We start from the raw sequence: 12,618 nt of genomic DNA, 5'->3' as shown, positions 1-12,618 counted from the left end.
ACCCCCTCTTCTCCCTGCACCTCAGGGGGCACTCAGAGCACAACTGGGAATGGAAAAGCAACCAGAGCTGTGAAATACACTGGCATAAGTAATATGCAAGAAACATGGTCAAGATCACCCTCCAAAATGACTGGAGTCAGTCCCTGAAGGCGTCGCAGAAATGATAGTCACACAGGAATGGGCCTACGGACCAGGAGCAGCATTTAGCAGAGTATTAGAACCAGCTAATCATGCGGGCCCATTTTAGACTCAGTCAGAGCAGAGTTAAGAAAAGGAAAAAGCTTTTGGGACGAGCTGCAGGTCGATACGAAGAGTGAGTGACAGTGCGCACAGTGGCTGTGGCTGGCAGCCAGCCGGGGCTCCCTGGCACTGCTCCCCATGGGCCCAAGACCCATCCCTGTTTTTAGGGAGGCCGATGGCTTGAGTTTAAACACTTGACACAGGACACAAACCCCTTGCAGCAGCACCAGCCCCACATGCTGAATGAGCTCATCTTTCGGCAACCTGTGAGCACGCAGGGCTGAGGTGTAACCGTACACGCTGTTGACAATGACTGAAAACCACAGACAAGTAAGAATCGTAATCACTTCAGGGCAAAGTGTGAACATGAGTCACGTCCCAGCACCAGCTGCAAGCTGTCTTCATTCCCAGCGAAGAGCACTGCCCGGCGCTGGCGGCAGCATGGGAGTGCTGCTCTTCACCCAAACCCCTTTTCTCACATTACGCTCCCACTCCTGCCGCAGTACATGACCACTCACGTAGGGAGCCATCGGAGTTTCCCAGTGCATGTAGAAGACTTAAAGCTGGGACTGCTGGGTGCTCTATTTTTAACTCAGGGCAAGTCACTTCATGCCTCCCAAAGGGGATGAACACCAGCCACCAGCCCAAGCCCAGCAGAAGCAGCTGGAGGGGGAGCAGTCCCTGTGTCTTGTGGCTGCTCCCTCGGTCTCAGCAGGCTGGCAGCCCCACTCCCATGCACCTCAACAAACACCAGTCTCCATCACTTCTGCAGCTGCTGGAAAAGCCACATGCCTGCAGCAGGGCCACCAGCATGGCTCTGGGACCAGTCACGACAGCTGGTGGTCCTCTGAGTGCACCCCACCTCCGAGCACCCAGCTCCCCTACAAGTGCACGGCCGTGTGCCCGAGCAGACGGTAATACAAACACAGGGCCCCTCAAGAGCAGAAAACACACCGGGGACTAGACAGCCATTCTGGGTTTGTTGGTTAAACCCACTCTCAGAGGAAAAAACAAATGTCTCTAGCTAAACCTGCAGGTGACCCTCCAGCATCTGCAGGCCACACAGCATGGCATTAAAGCACGAACACTTGGTTGTCTTGTGCTTGCACGGCGCTGGTACAAGGTACTGCTCGGGCACCATGGCTCCCCAGCATGTTTATGGTGCGAGCAAGAGCCCAAGCTAGAAGATTAAATTTCAGATACTAAACCATTTGCTCCAAGGGAATTACATCAGCAGCTGACTTGGCCTGCCTCTCTCTTGTTTGCTTCTCTCTCCCATTGAAAACAATGCTTTACTTTGGTTTTATCAGTCAGAGCAGTTCCCCCTTCTGCCACGCTCCCCATGCTGCTTGCTGAGAGGACTCCACACACCAAGTGGGCTGGGATGACATTTAACTATGTGGAAAAAAAAAGCAGAGAAGAGAAACCTGTGTTTTAAAAAAAGGAAATCTCTAGTGAAACCACAATTGTGCAGCTGTCCCAGCTCTGCCATTTCTGCAGCACATTTCAACATGCTCATTAGCATTTTTACGGAAATAAAGTAGTTAGCAATTGGTATGGTATTCATCATAGCTGTCACATGTTGAACAAGCTAATACAGCTTGGCATTCTGGAAGTGACAAGTGTTGAGAAACACTGCTGCGCTCAGCCGGCTCCCAGGACTGCTTTGCTGTGGTATTCGTCTACTGCAGCCTTAGGCTGGCACTGAGAAAAGGACCCTAAAGATAAAAATAAGCAAGGACCTGCCTCATAGACTGCAGTGCTCAGGCTTGTGCCAGGGAGGGCGGCTGGGGGTCTAGCAGGAGCTAGAGGCAACCAGGAGTCTGCAGGTCCTCTCGACAGGCAGCCTGGGGGAGGCCACGGCTGTCTGCAGTGACAGTGGGTGCGTGCAGGAGGTGAACACACTCCAGAAAAGCCCTGGAAAGCCCCTGAGCTGCCTTCTTTCAGGCAGTCCAGCCACCACCACCTCAGCCTCTGAATTATGTATCTGCAGGGAGGAGAGAAACACAAACTCGTTGGACAAGCAGCTGCCAAGGGCTCTGGTGCTGCTCATGCAGATACACAAGGGTTCATGGCCGCGCTAGGTGGAGGAAGGCTGCCAGCCCAGACTGCCATGTACTACCAAGACATCGAGGCACCAGAGCGAAAGAGAAGAAAAACAAAATGGCCATTAACTTTGGATGCTTTTCAGAGGGGCTCTGGAACTGGTTTAGTCTCACACATCAAGCCCACCTGAGCCACGTGCCTGTCCCAGGTCCTTGCTTCTAGTAGTAGATACTGGTACCACCTCCTCCTCTTTCAGCCCTTTATTTATCAACTTCGAAAGAGTAGAAATGGAAACCTTTAAGGCAGCTGTCTCTGCTACCTACAGCATGCGTTGTATGGATGTGAAGCAAGAGGGGAAGCAAAACTGCAGCACAGGCTGATGCAGTCACCACTGTCTTGATTTGCAAAATGCAAATTGCTTCCTTTCATAAGAGTTTGAGATGTGACAGTTGATTAGAGCAGGACTGATAAGGAAAAGCCAGTCGTTAGACAGGTAGAAAGCAGAACTGTTGAGACTGCTGTGTAATATTGCGTTTCCTCACTGACCTGGTACATTCCTCCCTTATTTACCCTTGCCCCTACTCTCATCACAGACTGATCTCTTTTCTAATAATCAGATTAATTTTTTCACAACAGCACACAAGCATACATGCAGGATCCAGCATGGCTACGTCCTGAGCATACTCTGTTTCCTCAAGGTTTATTATGGTACCAACGAATAAATTAACCTGCTAATAATAGAACCCCAAAACCCCCATTTCTCTTTTAGACTGAAGAGAATTTAATTTACACATTAGCTGCATGTAACATAGCAGAACTCTCTACTCCCCCTTGCTCCTTTCAGGTGTGTTTTAGCTCAGGTATCATCTGCATTTAGAATAGAATAGAATAGAATAGAATAGAATAGAATAGAATAGTTCAGTTGAAAAGGACCTATAACAATCACCTAGTCCAACTTCTATTTCTAATATCAAATAGTAACTTTACTGAAAAGTAAACACTTGGCTATGTTCAGTTAAGAAAACAGAAATATTCAAGACACACAAAAGATGATTCTTTAGAGTCAGAGGGTAAAATGTTCTGCTTCCCAGGTTCCCCACTTGTAGTTCAACAAGGCATTTCCAATGCAATTTGTTATTTTGCATTGCGATTGGCTATACCCCATGCTGGAAGGTGGGTGGTTGCATTGTAACAGCACACCACAGCGGCAAGAACTTAAACCTTCTCATATGCCACCCGTTCCTGAAGCACCAGATGCTAAAACTCATTTCTGTGTCTGGACATTTGAATGTACTGGGAAAACGTAAGGCTCTCGTCAGATGAGCATGCATATACTAAGGCACTGCAGCATTTACTATGAACTTCCTCTGCAAAGCTGATTCAAAGATTACAGTAACCAAACTGTGGCCGAGGAATGGATAAACACATGTGAAGATTCTCACGTGGACAGAGCAAACTGTGATTTGAATGTGCAATAAAAGGTAGATAACACTGTGCCTTAGGATTGATTGCAATCAGCTACCATGCTAAAATGAAAACCGACTTGCTGACACTAGGTTTTAACAAACATTGCTTAAGACATTAACTAACATGAATTGTAATACAACTTTTTACAGTGTAAACAAGGGTTGGAAGTCTTTCCATTTAACGCTTGAAACAGGCTTAATTATCAGGACTGTGAGGCCATCGAAATGCTTCTGGTTCTGTTTCAGCACAAAGGGAGCGCCTCTGCCTGTTTGTTCTCATTATGCACTTCTGGGACGCTCCATCAAGACCCAGGAGATGTGAACAGACTAATAAAGTTGTTCATCCTGGCTGTGGTTAGTAATGCAGTGAGCAAGAAAGCGAGGGTGGAGGGATGCTGCTTCTCTGCAGAGCAGTAAGATGTGACTATTTCTTTGCAAAAGGTGTCATGAGCGTTCATTTATTAGCACAGTGACAGCTGTGAATTTATCTATGGGTGAAAATCTTGGTTTTTAAGAATAATTTTTGAACTTCATTTAGGAGGTTATTATAAAGACCAACCCTGTTTTTCTCAGTCCTTAATCAGTTGATGATGGCAGACCAAAAAAAAACTTTCCTCTGTCACAACTTTTGTCTTGCTCATGTCTGGATTTTCCTCCTGGCAAGCCTATTTCCTATAAATCTGTACAAATTCTGTATGTTTTTTTCAATCAGATAAGAGGAACAGATCACAAGCCACTTTATTAAGAAAGTCAGGATAATTATTCTCAGGGGATAATTATAAAGTGGGGAAACTGAAGAATGGCAACATGAAGTAACTTGACCCAGATCTCCTGGAGAACAGTGGCAGAGCCGGAGAGACATGGCAGCTCTCACAGGCCTCGATCCTTTTATCCTCCATCCCTGGGGTATCCTTTGTGTCCGTAACGAGGCAGCTAAGGGATGTTGCAGTATCAGCCATAGCCATGAGCTAAATCCCTAATCAAATGAAAAATCCTCACGTGGGCACTGAGAGGGGATGAACCCATACTGCAAGACTCTGAATCCATTTCGGAGCCCACAGGCAAACAGCAGCAGCAGGAACCACTGCCATGAACATTCCTGGCTACCACCGTGCGCCAGCAATGGGAAGATCTTTACTTACAAATCAAGATCTGTAAATAACAACAAGGAGAAAGGGCTAAGAAATTCTTCCACCCTGCCAAGAACCACCTGCAATTTGACACACTGACGCACCTGAAAGCTGTTTCCGATTTTACAGGGAGACAGTTGGAAAAGCCTCAAAGTAATTTTTCTCTGCTCTAACTTGCACGCTACAAAGAGGAACGGGAATATTATGCGGTATTGCAGAATCAATAGTTATTGTGGAAATTATTGGTTTGATGTCAAGGCCAATTAGCTGCAAGTGGAATTAGCACATACCCTGTGCGGGAAGACAAGTACATGTTCTTCTCTAGATGGGAAAGATGTTGGCTATGAAGGGCCTCCATACAGGTGTGCACAGAAACTTCGTAATTAGCGTCACATTTCCCAATGCCAAAAAAACTAACACCAGCTTCTTCTCTTGGTACACAAGAGTCTGCAGCAATGACTTGATGTGTCCTGTAGATGGTACAAACTGAGAGTGACCAAACCTGCAGACCAGACTGACCCTTCATATTTGGATTTCACATCTCAGAAAGGCTATACTTGCCCAGCCCAACTACTCACCCCGTGCCAGAGGACCCACGCTGGCTGAGGTCAATTCAAAACACCATCTTAACCCCTCACCTTTCCATTATTGCCCTGGCTTGCACCAGCAGAAATTTTATTCCATGTTGCAGCTAGGCTTTGTTACATTTCATGGACTAATCTACGCCATTCCTTGTTCGGCTACTGAGAATCATAGAATCATAGAATGGTTTGGGTTGGAAGGGACCTTAAAGATCATCTAGTTTCAACCCCCATGCCATGGGCAGGGACACCTTCCACTAGCCCAGGTTGCTCAAAGCCCATCCAACCTGGCCTTGAACACTTCCGGGGATGGGGCAGCCACAACCTCTCTGGGCAACCTGTGACTGTGCCTCACCACCCTCAGAGTGAAGAATTTCTTCCTTATATCTAATCTAAAGAGCTCAACACCTGAGATTAAGTCCTGCTTGAGGATTAAGCGCTTTAGAGGAGATGAAAAGTATAGATGCAGGTGTGAGGATCACGCAAAGTTTGTCATACTAAAGGAAATCAGCTGCACAAATTTTACTAAACTTTAAAGATCCGAAAGAAGCGAGACAAGGGAGCTAATTTTCAGGACTTCCATGCAAGGTGGTGTAAAACTGAATGTTTTTGCAGCAGTTTAATCCACACTTTGGATCTCACCCTGGGAGTAGCCAAGAAGGAAGAAGACCCTGCAGAGGCCAGGAGGGTGAGAGCCCTGGGAGGGAGGCAGCCTGGGGCTATGCCTCCTCTCCATGCACACCCCTTCTGCTTCTCCTCTGGACCTCGACTCGCCTGCCAAGCCAACCAACCCCCGCCCCGCATTCACAAAACCAGTTCCTCAGTTCAGCGGGGAGCTGGCACCCATCACCACTGTCACCGAGCAACAAGGCACAAACACCACCACGGAGAAAGGCTCCTGTGACACTGCAGGCTGAAGTCAGCTTCCTGCACCCGGCTGGAGGCTGCCCACCCTGCGGAAGACCTGTCCACCCCATCTACTGCTGAAACCTCTGCATCAGCAGATCAACAGATTCTTTCCATAAAAGGCTTTCAGGGCCAAAGGGGACTTTTTCTTCTGGCCTATTAAAGCAAGTAAGATGCACCGAGTTGCTTTGCAGCCTTCAATCTGCATGTGATCGCTGAAGTACCTTTGAAATACAATGAACAATACTGTAAACCTTGGCTCATGTGTACTCTTTTGTGTTGCAGTGCGTGATCTTTGGTGGCACTTGGCGGGCAGCAGACCTCAAAGATGCTCATGGAAACTGCATTGACCCCTGAAATCAGAAGAGCTGCCCCGATGCACATTCGTGCACTGGGGGTGACAATGTCTGCCAGTTGGGACAGCATTTAGGTGAGGCTGGAGGGGTACAACAGGATCCCTTGGACATACAGAACAACATGCAAAATGTCTTCACTGGGATAACATGTGCAAACAATGGTACCTCCACCTATCCAGCAGTATGCTGTGAAATGCAACAATTCCTTGGGATTGTTCCTCTGTTATTTTTTATTTTATTCTCAAATCGGCTCTGCCTCTGTTTTGCTGAAGTGAAGCACCATTGTTATGGTGGAAATGGAAAAAACTACTCACGGCCGTAGAAACACAGAGACAACTCAAATGCGTTGATAACCCATGCCCCAAGCTGCAAGCCTCTCATAACCGAAATCTGTGGAAATCCCACAGCACCAACACTCAGGGTCTACAACAAAACCCTGACGCCTTTGTGCTTCGCACTTCTTTTGCAGGAACAGCCTTAGCTTTCTGGGCAGGTCCCGAAGCTGTGGCTAATACTGAAGTAAATGTACTAACGGTGCCATCCAGAGGTACTTGGGTGTAGCACACAGCTTTGTCAACAAGAGCTACCACCTAAGTGAAAGAGAGGACCTGTGCATAATCTTATATATATCAGACCCTAAACTAGCTATGAAAAATGACATTTTCTCTTATTTTTCATTTCTTTTGCCCATCAGCTTTCATTCACTTGTTACTTTTCCATCCCTCTCAATACTCACTGAGTGTTTTCAGTTTCCACATATACTAAATCAGTCATTCTTAAAAATAAATACATCCCTGGCCTCTCTCAGCAAATAGGAGCTATTTCATTTTACTCACAATTGCTACAAACAGGACCACATGCTCAATTTAGAGAGACACTTACCTGTATTTCATTGCCATAGGACAGTACATGATTTCAGATAACAGCAACCACACACTGAAACAGGAAATGTTAACAGTGGAAAACCATCTTTTTTTCCCCATCTCAAACAGCTGATGACTCTCTTTCAACTGTGAAATCATGACTCAAACTTGATAAAAGAAAATGTTTTTCCAGCATATGATTATACATATTTATATACGCATGCGTGTGTATATGGTTTATATCAGTTTTCTGAACAGTTTGGATACAGCATCACCTGTGGCGTATCTCCTAATGGGCAAAGTATGTCACAGGAGATATCTGTCCAGCAGCAAAGCTCTAATTTACCTCTGTGTGCAGAGACACATCTTTCCCTGACACCCCTATCTGTGTGACATTAAGATGTGGATTCACAAAGTGATCCTATTAACATCAGGGTAAAATCAACTGTTGAAACTTTATTTTCTCCATTAGGAAATGAATGGGATTACACAGATTACAGACAAATAATCCCACCGGCACAAACTATATACTTACTTTTTTAATCTTTGGGATTTTTTGAGCTTTGTTCAGATTGATAACTTATTTTGAGATGTACTGGCTTGTATGTGTCTCATTCTCCTCAGAAATCGCCACTTACTGGTCCATTAGAATTAAGGCACTGGGTATTATATTATCACCTTACACAAACTAAAAGGAAAATTGAGAAACAGATTGACTTGAAAACTAACAAAATAACTTTTCAGACAGCCTATGGCAAGCACCATTCTCACTTGTTGCATCCCTCCCAAAAAGACCATCCTTCTTTTACAGTCTCAGTACTAGAAAATCAAGAACTTGAAAATCAAGAAAAACTGTATAAATTATGTCAAATGACAGATGCTGTTGCTGAATGATGCCTACTACAAAGAGGCATGGTCACGGTTAAGAGGAGACCGTTAAGAGAAGATTCTAAGTGTTATGGAACCCGAACGTTAAATGTAGGGACCGATGTCTGCACTGCACTGGGAGAGTCACCGCGAGCTGACCTCAAACCCAACCTGGCCTGAGCATCAGGTGATGGCTTCGTTTTCCACCAGCCAACCCTGGACCATGCCCTGTTTCTAACTGCACTCAGGTCTCCTATCAGCAGCTGCAGGGAGGTGGCTTTTGGGTCAGTGAAAGCACAGCATCATGGAGACACCTGCATGGAGAAGAGCTTGAAGGGTCATTAGGAAGCAGTGGGTGAGCCTGCAGAAGCCTGCACTCTGGTAAGACGGGAAGTGGAGAAACAGCTCTCACATTCCAGACATCTCAATGCTGAATACATGTCTGGAGGAAACAGTAGACATATGGAGTCCTTCATAAAGCTGTGAGATATGACCCACAGAGATCACTGAGTCGACAGTCTAATTTTATAATCTTAACCCTGCTAGAAGTTTCAGACACATCTTATAGCAAGTGTACAACACTTTCACGCAGCAGCAAAAAAAAATAAACCAAAACCCAAGAAACACACCAGTTCTATGCAGCGATGTAAAAATTGTAGCAGTCATTTAACAAAAAATATTCCTTTAAAAGATCAAAGACAATATGTCTTCCCCTTTTTGCCACTTTCATACATGCAACATTTTCCCAAAAGGCATTTTGCAAATGAAAACGTCATTATCCATCCCAGCCTATCTGCTGCGCAAGGAGGTGTTTGTTCAGATTACAAGTGGAAGTGTACCTTGATGGCTAGTTTGTGCTACCAACGGGAAAAGATCTGGAAAAAGCATGGAAATAATCTGCTCTTGCGCATTCACTTTGAATATGTACCAGGTTCTAAACCACAACTCCCTTCAGAAATTAGTCTGCTGGAAGGAAATCAGAGCACAGTGTCGTTGGCAGAAAGGTGAACACAAAAATCATTACTTACATTCATTTCCCCCTTTTCCGCGACTGCCCCCCACGGAGCGCAGGGTGTAGGGTGTGCACTGACCTGTACTTCCCTGTCCGCACTTGCAGAGCTCTCATACCGCACTGCTGGGCCCCTCCGACATCATTCACAATATCATCTCCAATCATGATGGCCTGTCAAAACAATGAAATAGGGAAAAACTGGCGTCAAGCAAATTTTATTTCTGCCATATGTCACACTCCTTTGACATAACAAACAGCTTGATTTGATGTTTAATACTGCCATCAGACAAATTAAACAAGATAATATTGTCATCGTATTGATTAAAAGTCATCCTACCTTGAATATAATTCATGCTATAGCTCCTCGAGCAATGTACTAGTGCAGTACACATCTGCACAATTTGTAATCAATCACAAAAATCAAAGTGATTTGCCAAAGTTCAAAGAAAATGTTGAATTTTATGAAGTTAGTCCTATTTTGTTCTTAATGATGAATTTATGTTATGCTCCAAGCAGTTTAAATTAAGCTTAACTTTCTTAAAAGTTTCCTTGAAATCTCTATTCTAAAAGCCAGTTAAAAACTTCAGCTTGTGATCACTGAGATCACAGACTCACAGAATGCGGGGGCTGGAAGGGACCTCTGGAGCTCACCCCGTCCCACCCCTGCGTGAGCAGGCACCCCCAGAGCAGGGGCACAGGGCCGCATCCAGGCGGGGTGTGAATGTCTCCAGGGAAGGGACCCCACAGCCTCTCTGGGCAGCCTCTGCCCCTGCTCTGGCACCCACACAGGGAAGGGGTTTGTCCTCCTGTTCAGGTGGAACTTCCCGTGTTCCAGCTTGTGCCTGTTGCCCCTTCGCCTGTCGCTGGGCACCACTGAAAAGAGCCCGGCCCCATCCTCTTGACACCCAACCTTTAGATATTTATAGGTATTGATGAGATCCCCCCTCAGCCTTCTCTTCTCCAGGCTGAACAAACCCAGGTCTCTCAGCCTTTCCTCACAAGCCCCCTGAGCATCATCATAGCTCTCCGCTGGACTCTCTCCAGCAGTTCCCTGCCCTTCTTGAACCGGGGGGCCCAGAACTGGACGCAGCCCTGCAGGTGTGGCCTCACTGGGGTGGAGCAGAGGGGGAGGAGAACCTCCCTCGCCCTGCTGGCCACACTCCTTTTAATGCAGCCCAGAGATGTGTAAGTTCGCAGAGCTTGATCCTAACCCATACTCAGACTGGCACAGCAATTTGGAAAATCACTGTAAAATCTAATTAATTTATTTTTGCACAATGTGATAGGATATGTATAGGCCTAGTGTGGCTTGTGTTACAGTCAGCTTAAGTCTATGCAAATACTAATAAACTCAATTGAGTAGATTGCCAAAAAAAAACGTAACTGAGAAAAGGCCTTCTGGCTGTGCTAAGATTTGTCTGACTGTCTGATGAAAACATGTCGCATCCATGCTCACTTCAGAGTTCCTATCTTTGTTAAAGATCTTTGTTAAATTGAAGTGTAACATCCAAGGGGTCTTTCTCATTAACTACCGCATCTTCAAAATTTCAAGTGCTTATTACCATTCTGCATTAAATATTATTACATTTTTTTTATTCTTCAAATTTAAAAATGGTTGAGTGTGCTCATTTTGTAGTTTCAACAAAAACCAGCATATACACAAAACAGTAATCTTCAATTAAAAGGCAAAAAAGCAGCTTTCAACCTTCCAAAGGCATTCTGGATTACTTTGAAGAGAACAGAGGTACTGGGGAAACACATCAGCTTTGAAAATACGTGATCTGGTTTATCTGCCCGATTTTAAAGCGTGTTTTTGCACCTTCTGTATCAAAGTTGAATTTTATCTAAAATACATTAATTAGTTGCATCTTCAACCACTTGACCTTCACCTTGTGGACATAACCTCCTGCTTCCTAAACATAACTACCAGGCCTTCACAACAATGGCAATGGCACCTTGCAACTCTAGAAACTCCTACCTGAATTCCCATTCCTTCCAAGTACTTTTCATTATTTTCATACCTGCACATCAGATACATGGAGTCACTACGCAAACTGTTTCTTTTCCTACTAAAGGAATTGCCTGTATATTTTGTGTGGTTCGAGCTTTTTCTAGGGTCTGTCATGATGGGTCCTTGTCCCACATACGGCGTTTGGGAGGTTAAAAGGCACATTTACAAAGAGGACCAAGGTTGCCTTAGATGGCGGCTGGGTTACTGAGAGCAGCACCAAGGGGGACGCCGCTGGGCACGCACAGAAAGTCAACCCAGCGCTTTTCCATCTGCAGAGAACTGAAAAATCGGCCGTTGTCAGCGAGGTCATGGGAAAGAGGCGCACAGTGCAGAAGCAGGGATTGGCTTCTCCCAAAGCAGCAATCTAAAGAAAATGCTGAGTCTTTTTCATACAGCTGGCTGCAGCTTTAAGGACAAAAACATATAGAAAGTCTGTGTTGCAGGTGCCACTCCCGTTACCAGTTCTGCCTAATTCAAAATCTTCTTCCTTTGCCTTCACATGGAAGCACCTCTTTTTCACAAAGCACGCAACCATGCAAGAGCCAGTTCATCTTGTGTGTCACACACACTTCAGTTCCCACTCCATAAGCAGTCTGCTGGGCAGGACTAAATCATACATATCAAAAAAGTCTAAAAACACTAAAGCTCCAGAGCTATTTTTGTTAATCATCTAATTACAACAGAATCCTCTCCCAATTATTACATAGCATGTAAAGGGAATCTCAGGATACACCTAAAGCCCCAGCTGAACAGAAGATATTCTGAGAGCATTCACAAACCAAACTGAGCTAGGAACACGTATATCTGACACAGCTACGGCTGATAAAAACTAAATCCTCTTTTGAGTAATGCATCAGGTGCGGTGTGCAAGATTATATATAGCAGTTACCAGCCCAGTCTATCTTCCACGTTGTTTTAAAATACGCTTCACATGAGGGATGAGCATCATCCCTCAGGTGATGGGACATAATAGGATGCCCCTTCAAGTCAGGGCTCATTTGTCTGGTTTCATGTTAAAGTGGTTTATTTTGAAACAGTTTATATATGCCTACCCTTGCTTCATTCTGCCTAGAAGAGTCTCCGCTGTGGCCAGGCTTTGAGAGCCTCTTTAAGGAGCACAGAGACATAAGGACTTGTGGC

The 12,618-nt window shown here is 45.3% G+C and overlaps 1 protein-coding gene across 1 annotated transcript in view; it reads right to left on the bottom strand.

Moving 5' to 3' along the window:
- LHPP (phospholysine phosphohistidine inorganic pyrophosphate phosphatase) overlaps positions 1–12,618 on the bottom strand; it is an 85,594-nt gene that overhangs the window by 47,346 nt on the left and 25,630 nt on the right. Inside the window, exon 6 of the mRNA XM_075107553.1 lies at positions 9,547–9,638. Within this exon, the coding sequence (XP_074963654.1) occupies positions 9,547–9,638 (92 nt within the window). The remainder of the gene's footprint in view (positions 1–9,546; positions 9,639–12,618) is intronic.

The sequence above is a fragment of the Phalacrocorax aristotelis genome, chromosome 12, assembly GCF_949628215.1.
Source record: "Phalacrocorax aristotelis chromosome 12, bGulAri2.1, whole genome shotgun sequence".
Classification (NCBI taxonomy): domain Eukaryota; kingdom Metazoa; phylum Chordata; class Aves; order Suliformes; family Phalacrocoracidae; genus Phalacrocorax; species Phalacrocorax aristotelis.
Note: the sequence above shows the minus strand (reverse complement) of the source record. Positions and strands in the feature narration are given on the sequence as shown.